We start from the raw sequence: 23,614 nt of genomic DNA, 5'->3' as shown, positions 1-23,614 counted from the left end.
ATGTAACATATAGATAGGTAAGAAAGTAGGAAGAGTTAGAAAGTAAGGTGATTGATTTAAAGAAAGTTGCACGAGGTCAGAGAAATGGTTAAATATTATCTCAGCTAGGGTAGCAGTGGATAAACATGTCCTGCTGCAGTATATGCAGCCTGAGTCACTCCTTGTGTGTGTGAGTGAGACTAACCAGTAAAGGCCTGGTTGAAGAGCCAAGCTTTCACTTGCTTCCTGAAACAGAGATAGTCTTGTGTTAAGCGAAGCCTTTCAGGCAATGCATTCCTGAAAATGGCAGATACAAATCAAAGTCAGGTATACACATAAAGTAGCGCATATGATTTTATCTTGTTGGGCAGACTGGATGGACCGTACAGATCTTTCTCTGCTGTCATCTACTATGTTACTATGTTTAGAGTGTGGGGGCTACTCAGGGCTGCCGAGAGACTGGGCCGGGCCCGGGGCAAGGCTGCCCCTGGGGCCCCGCCCCCGTTGCCCCCCCCCCTGAGGTCGCCACCACTCTCCCCCCTCCGTCCGCCGCCGGGCCCCCTGCATTGAAATTACAGCACCTCTCACCTCTGTGTGAAAGTGCTACAGACAGCAGGAGATCACCTCTCTTCAGGCCTCCTTCCCTCCCTGTGTCCCGCCCTCGTCTGACGTAACTTCCGCGAGGGCGAGACACAGGGAGGGAAGGAGGCGAGGCCCGAAGGGAGGCAATCTGCTGCCTGCAGCGCTTTCACACGGAGGTGAGAGGCGCTGTGATTTCAGTGCAGGGGGCCCGGCCCGGTGGCAGACGGTCGACGACGGAGGGCGGGTGGGACTGTGGCGCCAGGTCCCCTTGGAGGTCCAGGCCCGGGGAATTTTGTCCCCCCTGCCCCCCTCTTGGCGGCCCTGGGGCTACTCCGAAGAAGGCTCGCTTGCAGGTATCACATCGTGTAATGTCTTTTGGAGAGGGTGTGGTTAGTGAAAGTCCTTGGGAGGACCTTAGTGTCCTTGGCGGTGTGTGGAGGATCATCCTATTGTCCATGTTATGTGATTAAAGATACTTTGCCCCGATTTTGAAGGATCTTGGTGCTTCCTTTTGCTATTTGGACGTTGTTCTGTACTTTGGACCCTCTCTGTGCTGTATTAAGGATGAAGAGAATCCATACACCACCTGAAAAACCAGCAAAGATTTATACAGCAGTAAAAATACACATTATGGCATAGGATGCTACATTACAACATCAACACAATAAAACATCTTAATAGTTGGTGGTACCTTTAAAAGCTCTACTGTCTTTACCATTATTTTTATCCTGGTCTTTAATGTATTCCTTTTTTTAAATAATTAGACTGTAAACCACTTTGATGTTCCTAAATGGAGGGATGGTATGAAAAAAACTGCAATAATTGTAAACATGTATGTATCTGAGTGTGTGCGCGTCTATGCGTATACTCTGTGTGTCAGCATGTGTGTAATGGATCTGTGTTAGGTTTAGGTATATGTTGTATACATGTGTGTATCTCCATGTGTTTGAGCGTCTGTATGTGTGTATTTCTGTGTGTATCTCTGTGTGTGTTTGTGAGTATGCATGTATGTCCAAGTTTGTCTGTGTATGTGTGTATCTCTCTGTGTGTTTGCATGTGTGTCCATGTTTGTGCATGTGCGTATCTCTGTGTGTATTTGTGTGTATGTGTGTGTGTCCATGTTTGTGTATGTGTGCATATTTCTGTATGTATCTCTGTGTGTATTTGTGTGTATGCATGTATGTCCATGTTTCTGTGTATGTGTGTATCTCTGTGTGTGTTTGCGTGTGTGTCCATGTTTGTCTGTGTATGTGTGTGTATTTCTGTGTCTATCTCTTTGTGTGTTTGTGTGTATGTGTGTGTCCATGTTTGTCTGTGTATGTGTGTGTATTTCTGTATGTATCTCTGTGTGTTTGTGTGTGTATGCATGTATGTCCATGTTTCTGTGTGTGTATCTCTGTGCGTTTGTGAGTATGCATGTATGTCCAAGTTGTCTGTGTATGTGTGTATCTCTGTGTGTGTTTGCGTGTGTGTCCATGTTTGTCTGTGTATGTGTGTGTATTTCTGTGTCTATCTCTTTGTGTGTTTGTGTGTATGTGTGTGTCCATGTTTGTCTGTGTATGTGTGTGTATTTCTGTATGTATCTCTGTGTGTTTGTGTGTGTATGCGTGTATGTCCATGTTTGTGTATGTGTGTATCTCTGTGTGTGTGTGTCCATGTTTGTCTGCGTATATGTGTATCTCTGTGTGTGTTTGTGTGTTTGCGTGTGTGTCCATGTTTGTCTGCGTATGTGTGTGTATTTCTGTGTGTATCGCTGTGTATGTCCATGTTTGTGTATATATGTATTTCTGTGTGTGTTTGCGTGTATGCATGTGTGTCTATGTTTGTATATGTATGTGTATTTCTGTGTGTATGTACTTCCGTGTGTTTGTGTGGAGATAACCCTATTCTGATGCAGAGAACATTTTTTATCCAGTCAGTGAGTAAACAGTGCCCTTGCTTACAAAATTTATCTCACTTTCCAGAAATCAGGTGATCTCTTCCCAGCAGCAGGCAAATTCCCTGCCAGCTGAAGTTATTCACCCTCCCTTCTCCCTCTGTTGCTGTTCTCAAACCAGGATAAAGGAACTTTCAGAGTCCAAGAGAAGTTAGAAAATTCCAAATAAGTCTCCATAGATCTGTGCCATGTTCTGAACGTCTCTCTTACCAAGTCTTGGTGCCCACACGCACACCATATTTTCTGGCAGCTGCAGGGTATAAGGTATTCTGTCTGTTAACATGGATCAGCTCCTCAAGCACCTTTCAATCTAATGTTAGGTGTAGAGAGGGGAAGGGATTTGGCTGAAGGTCACACATTGAGACCTGAGGGCAGAGGTAGGACAGGAGCCTAGGTCCCAGCTGTCTCCTCTCAGGATTAGGCTGTCTCACAGGGAGAGTTGGTGGCAGTAGTGGGATTGGATTCTGGATCTACAGGTGTCACAGCTCTGTGCTCTCTGCAACAAATAGGCTATTACACGTGGCAGTAGAGGGATTGGATTCTAGATCTACAGGTATCACAGCTCTATGCTCTCAGGATTAGGCTGTCACACAGCGAGAGTTTGTGGCACTGACAGTGGTGGGATTGGAGGCAGGATCAGGAGGTGTCACTGCTCTGTGTCCTCTGCAATAATCTGTGACACAAGGAGAGATGGTGGCAGCAATGGGATTAGAGCCTGGATTTGCAGGTGTCACAGCTCTGAGCTCTCAGGATTAGGCTGTCACCCAGGAATAGTTGGTGGCAGTGTATATTTTAGTGCATGTGAAGAAATGTTATTTTAATTTGATATTGATTTTATGGATTATTTCATTTTATTTGGTTTTCATTTAATTGTTGTTCATTTAATAGAATGCCCTTACGCAGCCATATTGGCAAAATGTTGGACATTGCGTGACACTTTACCCTCACTGCGTGCAACAATAAATTGGTTTGAACATTATTTTGTTTTTGGCACTTCACGATCTTCTACCTTTGCTGTCCAGTAGTGGGATTGGAACCCAAGTCCGTAGGTGTCCCAGCTCTGTGTAGAAATTGTTATTTCTTGACAGATACAGAAGTATCTCTGGTACTCTCACCTCTCTCTGCCTCAAAGAATTTTCTGATAAACATGTTGCTGATTTTAAGCAATGTCAGCAAAAAAAAATATATAAAAAAAACCCAGCACCAAATAACGCCAAAATTTATCACTGCAAAATCCTTGAGCATGTGTATAATGATTAGCAAATCTGTGTCAGTTCATCCCACCCATCCAGTACACCCCCCTCCCTGCTCCTCACACAGGGCACTCTGATACAGGAGAGGAGAGAGTGCTCCCCTAAGAGACAGCCATGAAGCTCCTGCTGTGGATTGTGTGGTGCAGTCTCCTGCTGGCAGTCTCTCACCAGATCCCTCCGTAAGTAACATCTTCTGCAGCTGTCTCTTTAGGGGCACTCGCAATAACTGGGGAGAGTCCCTGAATTTTTGTTCCTGACTTAAAAGGTCCCCATTGCTGTGTAGAAGCCTGTCTCATGGCTGAGATCACAGGAGATCTATATTTCCACGTCACGTTTAATGGTTGAAAATTTGGGGTCCAGAGGCCAGAGGTGGGGGGTTTGGAGGAGGAGATATAGGGCAGCTTTGGCTGGTTGAAATGTCCATTTGTCTGTCTCTGTAGGATACTTATAACTGCTCCTAACATTATTCATGTGGGGGTGGAGGAGTCGATCGCAGTTCAGGGCTCTGGGGGGGCCCAGGACCAAATCATGGTGACCATGCACTTCCTAAATCAGAAGACAAACCTGAAGTGCTCCAAAGACCAGACCGTCACCCTAAACGAAGGCAATGGGTTTGTTCAGATTAAGAACCTGAAGGTATGAATCTCATCTCTGTCTGACTCCCCCCTTCACTCTCACACACCCTCCATCTCTCCCTCCCATGTCTCCACTGTCTCATCTTTCCCTCCCCTGTCTCCTCTCCTTCCTCTTAACCTGTCTCTTCTGATCCTGTCTCTTGCTGTCTCTCACTACTCCTGCCTATGTCCTTTGCTTGTCTCTCCTCCCACTGTTTCTCATATTCTATCCATCCCTCCCATGTCTTCCTCTCCTCTTTCTCTTTGTTCCAGTCTTTAATTCCCCATCTCTCTCTCTCTCTCTCTCACTCTCACACACTTCTTCTCCTCTCTCTCTCTCCCTCTCTCTCTTCTTCTCCTGTCTGTCTCCCTCTCTCTCCTTCTCTTGTCTCTCTTCCTTTCTCTCTTCTCTTTTTCTCCTGTGTCTCCCCGATCAGTCACCTCCGTTGCCTAAGTCCTTCCCCTGTCTCTCCTTCCCCCTCTCCTCTTATCTCTCCCTTCTTTACTTCTTTTTCCCTTTAGCTCTCCTTCCTCCTCTCCTGTTGTACAATCCCACCTCCTGCTTGCCTTCCCCAGTGCTTCCTGTTCCTCATCCCCATCTCTTGCTCCCTTGTCTCCCTCCCCTGAGTCTTTTGTTCCCTCTTTCTGTCCTGTCACTCTTTCCTTCATCTTCCTCTCCACCTTTCCTCTCTCCAATTCTCCCACCCTTCCCTCTGTGACTTTCACCCCCCCCCCCTTGTATCTCCCCTTCTTTCCTCCTGTCTCTTCTTCCACAGTTCCCACCCTATATTTCTCCTCCCTCTTTAGGTTTTTCTTCCTTCCAACTATCGTTATTCCCCACTCTCTCTCTCCACAGTCTCATCTCTCCCCCCCCCCACCCTCCATAATTGCTGTTCTCCCTCTCTCCTTCCTCTTTAGGTTCTCTCCTCCATCTCTCCTCATTTCTTATCCCTTCCTTACACAATCTCGGTTCTCCGTCTCTCACACTTCTCTCACCCCCCCCCCCCCCCGTAGGTTTTTGTGTACAAGTTTGTGTTGCATGCACAATACACATGGACACTGACACGCATGTGCTTTCCTTCTGGCAGATAACACCCGCTGAAATGAAACTGTGTGGAATCGAACAGCTACGCAGCACCAAGTATGTGCAGCTGGTGGCTAACAGTCCTTCTCTTCCTGGGGGTAAAAGGGTGTTTCATATCCTGCTGTCCACCCGCAGGGGCTACCTCTTCATCCAGACGGACAAAAGCATCTACACACCCAGCCAGAAGGGTAAGAGACAAGGGCTGCCTCCAGTGCTCCAGGCTTCATTTTACCCCAATACGGGACTAGCCACTTGCTTATGATGGAGAGTCAGAAGGCGCCCCCTACTGGGGGGCTCTGTGTCTGCCTGTATCTCCACCCCAAAGGTGAGAGGCCCCCTGCTGGGCACTATAAAGGCAGTTACACATGCCTTGGGATAAATTCAAGAAAGGTCAGGGGCAAATATTTGGGTGCTTAGGGCTGGATTTGGTAAATGGAGTGGAGTGGAGTGGAAGAGTGGCCTAGGGGTTCAAATCCCACTGCTGCTCCTTGTGATCTTGGGCAAGTCACTTAACCCTCCATTGCCTCAGGTACAAACTTAGATTGTGAGAAATATCCAGAGTACCTGAATGTAACTCACCTTGAGCTACTACTGAAAAAGGTGTGAGCAAAATCTAAATAAATAAAAAGCAAGATTCTAGAATCCTAAAGAGTAACAAGATTCCATGCAGAATCTCAGAGTAGCAACATTCCATGTAGAACCCCAAAGAATAGGAGTGGAAGAGTGGCCTAGTGGTTAGAGCACCAGTCTTGCAATCCAGAGGTGACCAGTTGCTAGTGGAGGAGTAGCCTAGTGGTTAATGCAGTGGAACATAGAATGTTGCTACTATTTGAGATTCTGGAATGTTGCTACTAGTGGAGATTCTGTTGCTATTTGAGATTCTACATGGAATGTTGCTACTAGTGGAGATTCTGTTGCTATTTGAGATTCTACATGGAATGTTGCTACTAGTGGAGGAGTGGCCTAGTGGTTAGAGCACCGGTCTTGCAATCCAGAGGTGGCTGGTTCAAATCCCACTGCTGCTCCTTGTGACCTTGGGCAAGTCAGTTAACCCTCCATTGCCTCAGGTACAAACTTAGATTGTGAGCCCTCCTGGGACAGAGAAATATCCAGAGTGACTCACCTTGAGCTACTACTGAAAAAGGTGTGTGCAAAATCTAAATAAATAAATGGCACCCAAATTCAGGTGCTGGAAAGATCCATGCACCAGTACCCTTTATATAATTTATTTATTTGGGATTTATTAACCACCTTTATGAAGAGATTGGTACAGTTTAACATCAAACTTACAATTTTATTAACTGCATAAAAATAGTAAAATAACCAAGAATAAATGTAAATACAATAAATGAGGTAAACTTGAAAACAGTAAATTGAAAGCTAATAATAGAACTACCGTGAAACAGTATCAAAAATATACACATTTAACAGCACTGGAATTCAAATACCAGAGATATTCGGCTTAGTGCCGATTCTTGCTCCCAGCTTTGGACAGGAGAGCTTTCGCCCGCTGAAACCTGCTGTAAATCTTGTTGCACACGTAGGGGGCGTAATCCTGTGTTCTAGAACACTGCGCCTGAATATTTGCAATGCCCCTGACTCGCCCATGCCACTCTTGTGGCTGCACGCCCTTTTTGGTTACACTTGAGACACTTTATAGTGTCCAACTTAGTCCAAATTAATGCCATTAATTAGTTTTAATTGGCTCATTAATTTGCCTGCGCAGCTGCTCTGCGCACCCACAGTTGGGCGAGCTTTATAGACTTGACTCCTAAGTGTCGGTCCTATAACGGCATTAATGCGCAGAACTACCTTTATAGAATCCCGGTGTTAAATGCACATTAGCGCCAGTGCTTCTGTCAGCTCAAAGTCCAGTGCTAAGCTTTTGTGCCTAGCTGTAACAGTTTAGCGCATAACTATGTGTACTTCCTGGACATGCCCCCAGTCCATGCCCCCTCGCAGTCGTGCACTAAGGATTTTGCCTGCGCAGTTTATAGAATACTGACTAAGGTCAGTTGCACACGTAACTGCTAATCGGTGCTGATTAACACCGATTAGCAGTTAACATCCATTATCACATCATTATATGAAGTTATGCACCACTGACCCTATTCTATATCTTGCACACTAAGTGTAAAGTTGGACACACAAGTTTATAGAATAAGGGGTTTGGTTGTGTAAGTGCAGAGAAGAGTATCGCACACATAAGTACCCTGCATGTTGTTCTGTAAGGGTGACATAGTGTTATGACACACAACTGAAAAGGGATGTAGATAAAGGCAGAGCATGGGAGGAGCATGAGAGGGGCATGGGCAGAACATGGGAGGGATATAGGCAGAGCATGGGTAGAGCATGGCTGGACATGGTTGGGGCATGGCAGAACACGGGTGGGGCATGGGTAGAATGTGGGAGGGGCATAGGCAGATCATGGGTGGAGCATGGCAGGGCATGGGCATGGTTGGGGCTTGGCAGAACATGGGTGGAGCATGGGTAGAATGTGGGAGCAGCATAGGCAGATCATGGGTGGAGCATGGCAGGGCATGGGCATGGTTGGGGCATGGCAGAACATGGGTGGAGCTTGGGTAGAATGTGGGAGGGGCATAGGCAGATCATGGGTGGAGCATGGCAGGGCATGGACATGGTTGGGGCATGGCAGATCATAGGTGAAGCATGGGTAGAATGTGGCATAGGCAGATCATGGGTGGAGCAGGGCATGGGAGGGGCATGGCACACCTTATATAGAATTCTCCTGTATGTATCCATCTATAACTCCACACTGAAGGTAAGATGCCCCCTGCTGGGGTTTATGTGTCTATCTGTACCCCCCACCCTGACAGTAAGACCCTACATTAGGGTCTGCTTGCACCCTCCCCTCTAATACCCTAAGAATAAGAAATTCTCCTTTGGGACAGTTTGTCTACCTACAGCCTCTCACGTATAGGTTAATGAGGTTCACCTGGCATTTTCATGGGGTGAAGGCTCTGGTTTACAGCTTCAACCCCTCCTCCTCCTCCTCCTCCTCCTCCTCCACAATTTATCCAGTGGAGGAGCTCGTCCATTCCACCACCATTGAAGTATCTTGCTTTTCTCCCCCTCCACCCCCCTTTCACCTGCTGACCCATCCCTGCTTCACTCAGGTCTTAACTCTCATTGGTTTGATTCCTTTCAGCTCTGTATCGGGTGTTCGTCCTGGATCACATGATGCGTCCTTCCAGCGAATCTGTCACCATCAGCATCTTTGTGAGTACTAATCCCCACCTCCTCCCTTCGCCTCTGTGTCTTTATCTTTCTTTGCCTCTTATTATTGTTTTCTGCTGTTTTGATGCCTTCCTGACACCCCCTTGTCTCCATTTTGGACAGAGAGCCCTTGTTGTCCCCTCCAGAATGATATAGTAAAAGCAGTTAGCATAGCTGGGTTCAAAAAAGGTTTGGATAAGTTCCTGGAGGAAAATTACAGAAACCAGGCAGACCTGGGGAAAGTCACTGCTCACCCCTGGGCTTGGTAGCATAGAAGCCATCTACTTTTTGGGATCCTGCCAGGTATTGTGACCTGAACTGGGCACTGCTGGAAACAGGATACTGGGCTAGATGGGCCTTTGGACAAAAGATGAGGACAGTTCGAAGAGGATATAAGGAAGTCTTTAATATCAACAGCTTGAAAAAAGGACCCGACACGGCCGTGTTTCGGCACCAAAGCCTGCATCAGGGGTCTAATAAATCTCTTATGTTGTTGCTGAAGAAATATGTAGCTGTTTGGCTTCCGTAAAATATAGAATTGTTGCGCTACAGTCCGGCGTGGTCTGATCCAGTATGGTACATCTTATGCTCATCCAGGAAGTGACTGCTCATTGGCTGCCTTTGATGATATCACTGAGCTCAGAGGAGTACTTATTTGCATAATCATATTTAACATATGCCCATGTGTCCGAGGACATGTTAGGCAATTCACAATATTATTTCAGAGAAACTAGCGTTCTCTTGCCAGTAACAGGAGACACGGTGTGTCTCAATGCTGCAGGCTTTTCTCTTTCTGGACAGCAGCCTAACGGGCTCATTTTCAAAAGAGAAAAACATCCAAAAAGTGGCATAAAGTCTGCATTTGGACGTTTTTCATCACAAAAATATCCAAATCAGTATTTTCAAAACCTATTTTTCGACGTTTTTCTCTGAAGTCTGCCAGAATTACGTCCAAATCAAAAGGGGGCATATTAGGGGTGTGTTCAGGGCAGGACTTGGTCATTCTTGACACTTAGACGTTTTTCAGTCATAATGGAACAAAGCAAAACCATCCAGGACTAAAACTTAGACGTTTTCAGCTAGACCTGTTTTTATTACGAATAAGGCACAAAAAGGTGCCCTAAATAATCATATGACCACTGGAGGGAATCAGGAATGACCTTCCCTTATTTCCCCAGTGGTCACTAACCCCCTCCCACCCCCCCAAAAATGTGATGAAAAACATTACTTGCCAGCCTCAGATGTTATACTCAGGTCCATTAGAACAGCATGCAGGTCCCTGGAGTAGTCTAGTGGTGGGTGCAGTGCACTGCAGACAGGTGGACCCAGGCCCATACCTCCCCCTACCTGTTACACTTGTGGAGGAAACTGTGAACCCTCCAAAACTCACCAGAAACCCACTATACCCACATATAGGTGCCCCTTTTACCTGTAAGGGCTATGGTAGTGGTGTTCAGTTGGGGGGGGTGGTTTTGGGGGGGCTCAGCAGACAAGATAAGGGAGCAATGGTGGGATGTGTACCTGGGAGCATTTTATGAAGTCCACTGAAGGGCCCTATTGCTGTCCTGGGATGCCAGGGTGACCAGTGTACTAAAAATGCTGGCTCCTCCTACATCCCAATGGCTTGATTTTGTGCATTTTGCACTTGGGACATTTTTTTTTTTTTAATGGACCAAAAAAAACAAAATGTCCAAATCACAAAATGTTGTTCGGAACAGTATTTTTGAAAACAAAAGATTAACGGTTTTCTTTTTTGAGAATGACCTTTCCTATTCGGTTTTTGCATGTTTTTTGCAAAATGTCCAAAGTCGGACTTAGACGTCATATCGAAAATGCCCCTCCACGTGACCCATCACCAAGACTTCAGCTTTTCCCACCTCAGTTCCCCTCCCCTCTAAAGCAATCATTTCCAGCCGTCTCTCTCATATTTGTATCAGTCCTGGTTTTGCCCCGTTGCCTGCAGGAGTTTCAGTTCTGATTACCATAAGGAAAATGAGACAACGCAAAAACTGGATTAACCTATCCTGGTTGACCTTGGTAAAGTGGAAATTTTTTCTCTTATCTGCCTCCTCCAGTAGTGAGCAAAGTGACATCATCACTTGTTGTGCATTATGGGAGTTTCAGGTTTCTTGAGAAAAATCAAGATGGCCGTGCTATGATCTCAGAAACCAAGATGGCTGTCTTCCTGTTCCTGGCATATTTTTGTCAAATGAACTTTCAGAAAAATATCTGAATTGCCGAGTAACCTAGACCTGAAGAGGAGAAATGTTGTTTTTAGGTTTTAAAGTTTGCAAAACTTGCTCCTTAAGCATGCCTACTTCAATCAGTCTGTCTCTTCTTCCTTTCCAGAATGCTCAAGGTGTCCAAGTGTTTACCAAGGAGCAGGTGGTCAAGAACTCTATCATAAATCAGGAAGTTATCATCCCGGACATCTCAGAGTGAGTATCAAGTCTCTGAGTGGGTGGTGAGTTTTAGGGTATAACACTAGGTTCTCCCAGGTTGAGTTTTGACTAACCACTGACTCACACATTATTGGAAATCAGCGACACAAGAAAATAACACATCCAAAAGACTTTATTGATAAATCAGTTCAGCAAACTGACTCAATGTGGCCATGTTTTGCGTAAAGAGGTTGCATCAGGGGTCATATTAAAACAACACTAATCCAAATTTCAGAAAGATATAAATCAAAGTCTTACAATAAACAAGTGACATTTAAAACATATACAGGTATAAAAACTATATAAAAAACATAAAGATACATTTACAAATATTGTAAATACAAGTATTTAAATATTCAAAACAAACTATAATAGGGCTTAACATATATCAATATGATAGAAACCTCCCTAATATAAAAACATTATATCCACTACCTGAACTTCTTCAATGAAATCTTCTTAAAAAATTCAAGAATTTACTGGTAGAACATACTTGCTGAAATCAGTGGCATAGCCACAGGTGGACCAGGGCCCGCCCACTTAGGGCTCAGGCCCACCCAACAGTAGCACACATTTAGTGGTAGCTGGTGGGGATCCCAAGTTTCACCAGCTGAAGACTTCCCCTGATGGTAATGAAAATGCTATTCTCCACGATACTGGCACCTGTGCGTGCTCAGTTTTCAGTGCAGACTGCCAAGGCGGAAAGAAACATTTTCCCGCCATCTGAGATATTTTTTTGGTGGTGGTGGTGGGGAGAGAACACTTGGTGCCCACCCACTTCTTGCCTAGGCCCAGCCAAAATCTGTTGTCTGGCTACGCCTCTGGCTGAAATTCACAGGAAAATATAAATTGCAACCTATTATTAAGAGATGTTTATATATTTGTGTTTATAATATCTGATGCAGTCTCTGTAGGTGAAATGTGGCCATATTGACTTAGTTATATTGATTTATCAGTAAAGTCTTTTGGACATGTTTTTTGGTCTGTTTCTGTTGCTGATTTTGGGTGGTAGACCACAGCCTCTTTTCTTTGCTCATTAATGGTGACAGTTGACAAAGATAATGAGTATTACATCTCATTTCTCGTTCTCAGCTCACCCTGTGCTTCTTGTCCTGCCCCCTCTCCTGTAGGCCTGGCATCTGGCGAATCACTGCCCAATTCACTTCAGCCCCGGAGTCCAACTCCTCTGCTGAGTTTGAAGTGAGAAAGTATGGTGAGTCACTAGCTCCGAGATAAGTTCTCTTCCTCCTAAAGTGCTTAGCCTCTGTCATCTTCCAAGCCCCCAGCTGGGTCTTATCCTACAGTGTGTAGTTAGACTCTGGAACTTACGGAACTTAAAGGGGGGTTGGACAGATTCCTGAGGGAAAAGTCCATTGAACATTATTAATGGTTTTTTTTTTGGGGGGGGGGGGGGTGGTTGCCAGGTTCTTGAAGCCTGGATTGGCCGCTGTCGGAGACAGGATGCTGGGCTTGATGGATCCTTGGTCTTTTCCCAGTATGGCGGTGCTTATGTACTTATGCACTTAGAAGGGTATCTGAAGACCAGAAGGACTGAGGTCTTCCTGACTGCTCCAGTTGCTATTATCAGCTGAGATCTTGATTTTCAGTCATTGGCATTTCCTAGATGAGGTGTATACTACGGCCATCTTGTATGACAGAATCATCTCTCTAAAATAATGGCAAAATAGTACTTTAAATAAACTAAAGTTCGGTGAAGTGCATTAAGTTTTAAATGCACTTCCTACTATGAGGGAACCCATAGTAGGAAGTTTGAACGTGTTCAGGTTCTTTGGTTTACTCACGCCTTGAGACCGCTACTCCATAGCGAAACTCTGGCCAAGGTCGGTGTGTTGGACCGATCATCTGCACGTTGTTTCCTACCTGCACTCGGGAGTTGAATTAAGTTAAGAAATCTTTTCACTTCTTGTTTTTGGATCCACAGTCAGTTCTGTGAAGTTTTAGCATTTTGCATTAAAGGATTTAAGGGTTTTTTGCCAATGATGAGAAGGAACCCATTTACTTTTCCAACCTTTGTTATTGAAAACAATTATTTGGGTTGGAGGTTGGGTCGGCTTCAGAGGCTTTTTCCCTTTTCTTACTTTTAAAACTTAATGCATATCACAGAACTTAAGTTTCTTTAAAGTACTATTTTGCCATTATTTTAGAGAGATTATTGTGTCACACTATATATAGTACTCTCTTTTCCTTGTTGGGATATATTACTGCGGCCATCTTGAACAGCACTATTGCATTATGGGAAGTGTGCCTCTCATCTGTCCTTCAAGGTCATTGAGGACAGAGCAATCACCCCACATTCTAGGATTCTTCCCCTCTTCCTCAGCTTACAGTGTGGGTATAATCTCTTTCCTGCACTGGGAAGGGGGTAGGGATTTAGACTTTACCTCACATTTTCTTAAGTAGCTCAAGGTGAGTTACATTCAGGTACATTAGATATTTTCCTGTCCCTGGAGAGCTCAAAAAGTCTGAATCCGAGGCAATTGAGGGTTAAGTGACTTGCCCAACATCACAAGGAGCTACAGTGATATTTGGACCTGGCTTCCCTGGTTCTCAGCCTGGTGCTCTAACCATTAGGTTACTGCTTCACTTCACTGGTTTTGGTATCTTGTCTTCTCTTGTTAAATGTTTCTCAACCCTGCACCCCTCCTCAAACACACACACTTTCTGTTTTCTTTCCCCAATGTCTTCATGCAGTGCTCCCCAACTTTGAGGTGAAAATCCTTCCTACAGTCCCATACTATGATCTGAAGGAGAAAAACTTCAACTTCAGTGTGGAGGCAAGGTATAGTAATTAAGGAGACGGAGCCACAGGCCCCGGACCGAACAACACAGGTAGCAGCTGCATTGAAAAGGGCCCCAAATTCTTCATTTTGCTGGAGTCTCCTCTGGCATTTTCAGCCCATGTTCCCTGCATTTCGCAGGAGTAGCCTCTGGCGTTTTCGGCCCCCTGCTCATTGGGCTACTCTCTTGCAGTTACGTCTACGGTGAAAGAGTGAGTGGTGTGGTCTATCTGAGATTCGGGGTCACTGAGGAGGATGGGAAGAGGACTTTCCTGAGAGGGATGGAACAACAGGTCAAGGTGAGGAGGAGTTGTTGACTCTCAGGTAGAAAACTGTAAAACGGACTTGTAAAATGAATGAATGTATGAGGAAAAATATTAAACTGTGTCATCCAGGGTGACAGGAGGTCTGATAACACGGATTTATTCAAGATCTAAGGACCATCCATGCTGCTTATGCAGATAGACTCTTGTAGAATATTTATGACTGCCATCTAGTGGCTGCATTTATAACCTCTCATAGTGTAATCCAGTTGGGTTCTCTCATCCCCCATTTCACTCAACAGCTGGATGAAGGAAAGGTGCAAGTGAACCTGTCTTCGGCAGAGGTGAGCGCCGCCATGGCGCAGCCACTGAATGACCTGAAGGGGCACAGCCTGTACATTGCGGCCACTGTAGTGGAGCTTGCCAGTGAGTATCTACCCCTCCCCCTCCCCCCTCCCCCGTTCAGCCTCAGAAAGTGATGATCATCTGATTACTTTGGGTTGAGCTGGTGGTGAGGGTGGCATTGGTTTGGGTGTTTATATATGCAGACTGGTAGGTTTTATAGCTATTTCAGTGGCCTCTTTGCAATGACCTCTACCCTCTGACCCAGTGGTTCTCAACCTGGTCCTCAGGACACGTGCAGATTTCAGGATATCTGCAATGAATATCATGGATGAAGATCGCATGCATGCATATTCATGAAAAATAGCCCTTCAAGAACCACCAGTGAATACCACTACTTTTAATGGAAACATTTCACCCTTCCAGGATGGCCCGCACCTGTGTGTTTTCTTTAAGATAGATTTGACAATTTATGTAGCTGGCATGGCCCTCGTGCTGTGTAGGATAAGCTCCTATTCCTTGGTGAATTGTGCAGACTCGCTGGTAGCAGAGATGCAAACTTACCCAGTTTCAGGCTGGAGACTTTTCGGCCAGTCCTGGTTTTGAGCTTATACCCCAAAGCAGTGTGGGATTTGTAGTGCCTGATCCTGCCTATTGAAATCAAGCGCCAGTAGCCGGTCCAGTTGAGTGGAACAAGCTACCACTTCTTCTTAGGAAACAAGAAAGGGATGCAAAATAACACCAAGAATATTATAATGCCTTTATATCTCCTCCATGGTGCGACCTCACCTTGAGTATTGTGTTCAGTTCTGGTCACCGTAGCTCAAAAAAAAAGATAGCGTAGAATTAGAAAAGATTCAAAGAAGAGCGGCCAAAATGATAAAGGGGTTGGAACTCCTCTCACACGAGGAAAGGCTAAAGAGGTTAGGGCTGTTCAGCTTGGAAAAGAGACAGCTGGGGGGGGGGGGGGGATATGATTGAGGTCTACAAAATCCTGAGTGGTGTAGAATAGGTAAAAGTGAATCGATTTTTTACTCTTTCAAAAAGTACAAAGACCAGGAGACACTCAATGAAAGAAATTACATAGAAAAACTTTTAAAACAAACAGGAGGAACTATTTTTCCCCTCAAAGAATAGTTAAGCTCTGGAACTCGCTGCCAGAGGATGTGATAACAGCAGTTAGTTTATCTGAGTTTAAAAAAAGTTTGGACAAGTTCCTGGAGGAAAAGTCCATAGTCTGCTATTGAGATAGATATTGGGAAAACCACTGCTTGCCCTGGGATTAGTAGCATGGAATGGTGCTACTCCTTGAAGATTCCGCAGGGAATCTTGTTATTCTTTAGGATTCCGGAATCTTGCTATTCTTTGGGGTTCTACATGGAATGTTGCTACTCTTTGGGGTTCTGCCAGGTACTTGTGACCTGGATTGGCCACTGTTGGAAACAGGATACTGGGCTAGATGGACCTTTTGGTCTGTCCCAGTGTGGCAACACTTATGTACGTATGTGCTTGGGATTCTTAATGGAATCTTGCTACTCTTTGAGATTCTGAATGGAATGTCGCTACTCTTTGGGGTTCTATATGGAATGCTGCTACTCTTTGGGGTTCTGCCTGGTACTTGTGACCTGGATTGGCCACTGTTGGAAACAGGATACTGGGCTAGATGGACCATTGGTCTGACCCAGTGTGGCTACTCTTATGTACGTATGTGCTTGGGATTCTTAATGGAATCTTGCTACTCTTTGAGATTCTGAATGGAATGTCGCTACTCTTTGGGGTTCTATATGGAATGCTGCTACTCTTTGGGGTTCTGCCTGGTACTTGTGACCTGGATTGGCCACTGTTGGAAACAGGATACTGGGCTAGATGGACCATTGGTCTGACCCAGTGTGGCTACTCTTATGTTCTTATGTTAAACTATCAGGCATTTAAAAAGCTGTTGAGCAGCATTTGTTAGAGCATGCAGCCCCTAGTGCTGCTGGAACAGTGACTGATCGCTCTCTCTGGTGATTGAATGAATGACGATTGACTTGAATGTGTGTATTGGTTGCCTGTGTGGCTATTATGTTTGATTGATAATATTGTTCTGTTACAGTTTTTTATGTAATGATTTTGATCTGCCCTAGATAAGGGTGGAATATAAATTTATCTTTCAAATCTTTTTATTCAGCAAGAGATCAAATATACAACAATAAAATTAGCTGTTCAACAACTTTGAAAAAATTTTAAACCCTCCCCAGCCCCACTTCCCCCTCCCCCTCCCCAAAATAGGAGAAGCATAGATACATGGACTCTCCCCTCATCACTATTACTATTATTAATTTAGATTTTGCTCAAACCTTTTTCAGTAGTAGCTCAAGGTGAGTTACATTCAGGTACTCTGGATATTTCTCTGTCCCAGGAGGGCTCCCAATCTAAGTTTGTACCTGAGGCAATGGAGGGTTAAGTGACTTGCCCAAGATCACAAGGAGCAGCAGCGGGATTTGAACCAGCCACCTTGGTGCTCTAACCACTTGGCCACTCCTCCACTAGCAAAAAAATGTAAATATTTAACAAATGTCCTCGTGCAGTAGGTGTCATAGTTTGTCAGAATGGAGTCCATTGATAATGGAATTTTCTGCCTCTGAGGTAAGATCATCCACTCCCAATCGTTCCAGTCTCATCAAGGACAACATCTGAATCCGCCATTGTCATAGTGAAGGGTCTCTTGCAGACAACCATTCTACTCGGCATCGCCACCTCAAAATGGGTGTCAAAGAGGTCCATACATAAAACACTTTCTGGTTCTGAAGAAAATGTCCACTTTTATGGGTTATTCCGCAGCAGGTCCGGGCGGGAAGGCGGAGGGGTCCCGGAGGAAAGCAGCTGCACGTCCACTTCGCACAACGCATCACGTGCTCTCCCCCTGGAATATAAATTTAATAAATGGGGGAAAAATAGGATAGGGTGGTCAGAAATCCAGGACTGTCCCAACATTTCCAGCCTGGAACAGGGTAACTTGACATCTGTGACCTAGTGAACACATGATCTGCTGAACTGTTATATTGCTTCTATGGCTAGTGGAGATCCAGAAGGGGGCATTAGACTGTAGCTGCCTACATAGAGGGGATTAGAGGGAATCCGGACAGGGGTGACCTGCCAGTAACTGCCCTCCCCCCCCCCCCTTCTCTCCCTGCAGCCGGGGCTCTGGAGGAGCAGGAGCTCAGCACAGTGAAGTTCGTTACATCTCCTTACGTGGTGGATCTCTCCAAAACGAAACGCTACTTTGTCCCTGGAGTGCCCTTCCTGGTGGTTGTGAGTATGCAATCTTCAGAACTTTTAGTACAAGAACAGTGCTGGGCAGACTTCTACGGTCTGTGCCCTGAGAATGGCAAGGACAAATCAAGGGTCAGGTATACATATAAAGTAGCATATACAACTTTATCTTGTTGGACAGACTAGATGGACAGTACAGGTCTTTATCTGCCGTCATTTACTATGTTACTATGTTACTCTTTGAGTTTCTACATGGAATGTTGCTACTAATTGGGATTCCGGAATCTTCTAACTCTTGAGGATTCCAGAATCTTCAGAACTTTTAATAAAAGAATAGTGCTGGGCAGACTTCTACGGTCTGTGCCCTGAGAATGGCAAGGACAAATCAAACTCGGGAATAAAGTATCACATACCATGTAAAATGAGTTTATCTTGTTGGGCAGACTGGCTGGACCGTACAGGTCTTTATCTGCCGTCATTTACTATGTTACTATGTATGTGAAGGCAAGCAGCTTTATTTATTTATTTATTTAGTTGTTATGACATTTCTATCCCGCATTTGCCCAAGAAAGCTCAGGTTCAATGCGGCTTACATATCAAATTAAGAAGAAGCATTACAAGACAATTAATACAAGAATACAACTATTTAAAAAAATTCTTTTCATATTAGCTGAACACAGATCTGAAGAAATGGGCTTTAAGTAAACTTCTAAATGACATGTAATCGACTGAGCGTCTGATATACTTAGGTAATGAGTTCCAGAATTTGGTACTTTGGTAAGAAAAATTGGCATTATGGATAGTTTCGTAGGTTAAGTTTTTACAACTTGAGAAATGTAATATGGGATATTCTCTAGATGATGATGAGGCATTTCATGGTGATAACTTAATGAGATGTACCATGTAAGACGGTAAGGTACCATAAAGAATCTGATGAACAAGATCACAGAGCTTAAATGAAATTCTTTTATTGATAGGTAACCAATACAGATCCTTAAGAAGAGGGCATGTTTTAACGTATCGCGATGATCTACATATCAGGCGGGCAGCCGTGCTTTGTGCAGTTTGTAGTTTTCTTAGGAGACTCCGTTTAATACCTTCATAAATTGAATTGCAGTAGTCAAATTTAGTTAAGACTAACGACTGAATTGCAGAATATGGTGTTCCGTGTATAATGTTACTGGGGAACTTCCTTCCATAAAGCTTCTGTTGCATTCTTCCCTCTTATCACTGGTTTTTCCTAACATTTCTCAGTCTCTGTTCAGTCTGTGTGCATAAAATCAGGAAAGAGGAACCCGAACTATAGTTCCACAATAGGAGTCACCACCTAGGTGAAGGCTCTAGGTGTCGTTGATACATTGAAACCTTCTGCTCAGAGTGCAGCGGTGGCTAAGAAAGCAAATAGAATGTTAGGAATTATTAGGAAAGAAATGGAAAACAAAAATGAGGACCTTGTAATGCCTTTGTATCGCTCCGTGGTGCGACCTCACCTCGAAAACTGTGTAGAATTCTGGTCACCGCATCTCAAAAAAGATATAGCAGAATTAGAAAAGGTTGTCACGTTTACTAAACAGGAACTGGGTTTGTGAGCCCTTGGGCCACTGCCGAGGAGCAGCAGTGGCAGGCAAAACCACCCCACACCAGAAGCAAGGCAGAACAGACGTACCGGCAAATCCAGGCAAGGTCTCTAGGCAGTCAGCCAGCAAGCAGAAGACAGGTCCAGGCAACGGTTCAAAAGGCAGAAAACCAGCAAAAACAGAATCAGGTCCAGATAAAGTCCCTCAGGCAGAAGTGCACCAGCACCCACATACCAGGGCCTAAGACGCAATGGAAAGGCAACCGACTGCCGTCTCTAGGTGATTAATAAAGCCCATCCACACCTGAGGTGCAGCTGCAGCAAATCTGAGTAACTATGGAGGCTGTTCCCACAGGAGATCTGTAAGGACCAAATATGGGCTTCCTTCCTGTCCTCGTTACTCCAAGATGGCTTCCTATGATATGATCTATCGAAGATGGCTGTACCCCTTGAGCTATCCAAGATGGCTACGACTCTTGAGCCATCCAAGATGGCTGCCGCCATTGATCCAACCCAGATGACGGCTGCCAGAGATAGGAAACCGAAACAGATCTTCCCAAAGACAGAACTACTCCAGAAAGGATAGGCAGAAGCCAGCTCAGAAGCTGACCCCTAGAAATCAGGTAGAGGCTGTGAGGGGTCACGACCACAGATGTGACAAAGGTAGAGAGAAGGGCGATTAAAATGATAGAGGATGGGATGGCTTCCCTATGACGAAAGTCTAAAGCGACTAAGGCTTTTCAGCTTGGAGAAGAGACAGCTGAGGGGGGAGATATGAAAGAGGTCTATAAAATACCAAATGGAGTGGAACAGGTAGACATGAATCACTTGTTTACTTTTTCCAAAAATACTAGGACTAGGGGGCATGCAATGAAGCTACTACTGAGTAAATTTAAAACAAGCTGGAGAAAATATTTCTTCACTCAACATGTGGCAGGATATCAAAGTTGAAATAAACATAAACATAATTAAACTCTGGAATTTGTTGCCAGAGAATGTGATACAAGCAGTTAGCTTAGCAGGGTTTAAAAAAAAGGTTTGGATAGTTTCCTAAAAGAAACGCCCATAAGCCATTGTTAAGGTGCACTTGGGAGAATCCATTGCTTCTTCTTGGGATAAACAGCATAAAATCTGTTTTATTCTTTTGGGATCTTGCCAGGTACTTGTGACCTGGATTGACCACTGCTGGAAACAGGATATTAGATTTTATGGACCTTCAGTCTGGCAACTCTTATGTTCTTCATTAATTTGTGTGTATCTCTGTGTACAAGTGTGTTTACGAACAGATAATACAGGGCTGCCAACAAGACATGCTTTTGTGTGTGTCTGTATTTGTGTGTGTAGTCTAATCCACGCTTCCTGCTCATCACCTATCTCTCTCTCTTTCTCATTGCCCCTGTCACAGGCGACTGTCACACATGTCGACGGCTCTCCGGCAACCAAGATCCCCACACGAATGTCAATGACCATCACAGAGGGGTCATCCCCGGAACCCCAGCCCCAGATCACAGATGAGAGCGGTGTGGTCACCTTCTACGTAAACCTGCCAGGAAACGCCAAGTCGCTGGCGATCGAGGTGAGACCTCCAGGGCACTTACGCTGCAATGATTACAATTAAGAATGGCAAAAAAGGACCCTGCTGGTTATCTCATGCCTTGCTGCTTCTGCTCCCTGAAGGTGGCGGTCGCAGTTGGGGACTCTCCGGAGGTCAGTCGGACTGTCGTGTCACAGTATACATCCAAAAGTGGCAGCTACCTCAGTATTAATGTGCCCTACAAAGTGGTAAAGCCGGATGAACCCCTCCCTATTGACTTGAAAGATATCACGACAACTAACGTGAAAATTACTTATTTCTACTACATGGTAAGTGTCTGTGGGAGGGCTCTTCTTGCACCGTGAAATTGTCTATGTCCATAGCACCCTTACTTTCATAAGAGTGTCTCATGCGACCATCTGATTACCTGACTAATTCATCGGGATGTCCCTTGTGTCTGTTGTTAAATGTGTGCACAGTCTCTCTGTCCTTTGCCTGCTCTGCAGTGCAACCTTCAAGTAATGGGACACATTCTCGAGTGTGGAAGGAAAGTGGGAAGTGGACCGATGACTCAGCAGGCCAGGACAAGGGACTATTGTTCATGAAGGTTTATTGTAGACTCGACACAGAGATCTGTGTTTCGGCCACAGGTCTGCCTCAGGAGTCTTTGTAATCTGCTTGGATCAGTCACACTCCGGAAGGCAGTACAATTAGCTTCTTTAAGCAGATAATACCTTTTTTGTCTGTCTTTGCTGACTTTTTACAAAAGGTCTTTCTCGAGACCATCAGTATCGTCACTCAAATCCCTTCCGGAGTGTGACTTATCCAAGCAGATTACAAAGAGGCCTGTGGCCGAAACACAATTCTGTGTCGAGTCTACAATAAACCTTCGTGAACAATCGTCTGTTGTCCTGGCCTCTTGAGTCATCGGTCCACTTCCCACTTTCCTTCCACTGTTGTTTTCACTTGGGATTTTGGTGTTTGTCCACTTCGGTGGACCTCTGCTCCTTACACATTCTCATGTGACATATGCCTGCACTTCTGATGTGTGCATTCTGTAAGTTGCTGACACATTCTCACTGTATCCTGTGTCTGAGGATTGTTTTTATGTATATATTTTTCCAGTGGCAGACTGACCATTCGGGCAACCGGGCAGTGCCTGAGGGCCCAGAGGCTCTGCCTGGTTGCCCTTGCCCGCTGCTGCCGCAGCCTCCTCACACTGCCTCTGCCTTTGTCCTGTGCCGGCTCCACGGTTTAAAATGGTGGCTGCGAACTCTCATGAGACTACCATGAGAGGTTGCAGAAGCCATTTTAAACTGTGGAACCATCGCAGGCAGCAGCAGTGGCTCGCTCAGCAGCAGCAGGGATGGAAGAAGGTGGGAAAGGGGAGATCGGAGGACATGCTGTTGGACATGGAAGAAGGTAAGGGCTGCAGGGACGGCGGTAGCGTGTGGAGGGGGTGGCAGTAGCGTATGTGTGACAGCGGCGGTACCGTGGGGGGGGGGGGGCAGGAGCAACTGGGGCAGCAGCAGTGGGGGGGGGGGGGGGGGGGGGGGGAAGACCCAGAGTACACTCGGTGCCCGGGGGCCCAAAGTACTCTTAGTCTACCCCTGTATATTTCTTTTTCCTATAACTCACTCCTCCCTTAATCCCTGTTCTGCTCTCCTCCCCTTGTCTCTTCACTCTCTGTCCCCGCTGTCCTCTCTTTCTCTCCCTGGTTTCTACTCACTGTCCCTCCTCACTCTCCATCTTTCTTCCTGCTCCCTCCTTCTCTTCTTATACCCTGTAACTTCCCTATCCTCCCCTCCCTCTTCTTCCATCTACACTTCCCTTCTGCTCACCTTCCTCACCTTTCTCTCCCTGTTCGCCCTCCTCGCTTCCTCTCCTGCCTTGTCCTCGGCTCAGGTGTTGAACAAGGGTCAGATCCTTTCCATGCAACGGGTAGAGCGCTCTGAGAACACCAGGATCCAACTTCCCATCACGGAGAAGATGATTCCTGCCTTCCGATTTGTTGCCTATTACCACCTAGCAGATGAGATCGTGGCCAACTCTGTCTGGATGGATGTTGTGGACTCCTGCCATGGAAAGGTACATTCCTGGTACTTTTGTTTCCCATTGCTCCTCTCTCCTAATTGCTTTCTTCCCCCGGATCTCCCACACTTTAGTTTCTTCCATAAAGGATACAGCCCCAAGTTCAGGCCTCCTTTTCCCCCCACAATGCATTGCTGCTGTAAAAGAACCCTGCAGACTATCACCTCTGCGAGTTGGATATGGAGTGTTTGAAGAAGTGGGGGGGGGGGGGGGGGGGTCCTTGGTTTATTGAAGAGATGGAATGATGTGGAGAATGAAACTGAGGAAGATGGGAAGTTGGGCATAAGAGGGATTGGTAAAAAGAGAGCCTGCTTTCCAAGGAAAGAGAAAGAAACGGTTTGCATGCTCTGAGCCAAGATGGAGATTCTGCCTTGCAGGGACTGGGAGCAAGAAGAAAACTCACAAGGCTAGAGGGCAAAGAAAGGGACCAATGAGGTCACAGCCTGAGAGTAGGGACAATGCACATCACAAGAAAGTTTGATTAACAGGAGACGGCGTGACATCATAAAACTGAAGCCGGACCACCCAAGAAGGCAGAATCAATAGTGGCCCAACCTGTCCAGACAAAACGTGGTAGCTCCACAGTCGATTCAGGGATGTCACGTGCAATGTGACGTCACCTATGGTGC

The 23,614-nt window shown here is 45.5% G+C and overlaps 1 protein-coding gene across 1 annotated transcript in view; it reads left to right on the top strand.

Moving 5' to 3' along the window:
- The first annotated feature begins 3,813 nt into the window (after positions 1-3,813).
- LOC115459431 (complement C4-like) overlaps positions 3,814-23,614 on the top strand; it is a 64,690-nt gene continuing 44,889 nt past the window's right edge. Inside the window, exons 1-13 of the mRNA XM_030189255.1 lie at positions 3,814-3,929; positions 4,191-4,386; positions 5,453-5,636; positions 8,618-8,688; positions 11,035-11,123; positions 12,257-12,339; positions 13,839-13,926; positions 14,118-14,223; positions 14,490-14,613; positions 17,708-17,823; positions 20,766-20,936; positions 21,038-21,223; positions 22,800-22,982. Coding sequence (XP_030045115.1) covers positions 3,865-3,929; positions 4,191-4,386; positions 5,453-5,636; positions 8,618-8,688; positions 11,035-11,123; positions 12,257-12,339; positions 13,839-13,926; positions 14,118-14,223; positions 14,490-14,613; positions 17,708-17,823; positions 20,766-20,936; positions 21,038-21,223; positions 22,800-22,982 — 1,662 coding nt within the window. The 5' untranslated portion in view covers positions 3,814-3,864. The remainder of the gene's footprint in view (positions 3,930-4,190; positions 4,387-5,452; positions 5,637-8,617; positions 8,689-11,034; positions 11,124-12,256; positions 12,340-13,838; positions 13,927-14,117; positions 14,224-14,489; positions 14,614-17,707; positions 17,824-20,765; positions 20,937-21,037; positions 21,224-22,799; positions 22,983-23,614) is intronic.

The sequence above is a fragment of the Microcaecilia unicolor genome, unplaced genomic scaffold (assembly GCF_901765095.1).
Source record: "Microcaecilia unicolor unplaced genomic scaffold, aMicUni1.1, whole genome shotgun sequence".
In the NCBI taxonomy this organism is placed as follows: domain Eukaryota; kingdom Metazoa; phylum Chordata; class Amphibia; order Gymnophiona; family Siphonopidae; genus Microcaecilia; species Microcaecilia unicolor.
Note: the sequence above shows the minus strand (reverse complement) of the source record. Positions and strands in the feature narration are given on the sequence as shown.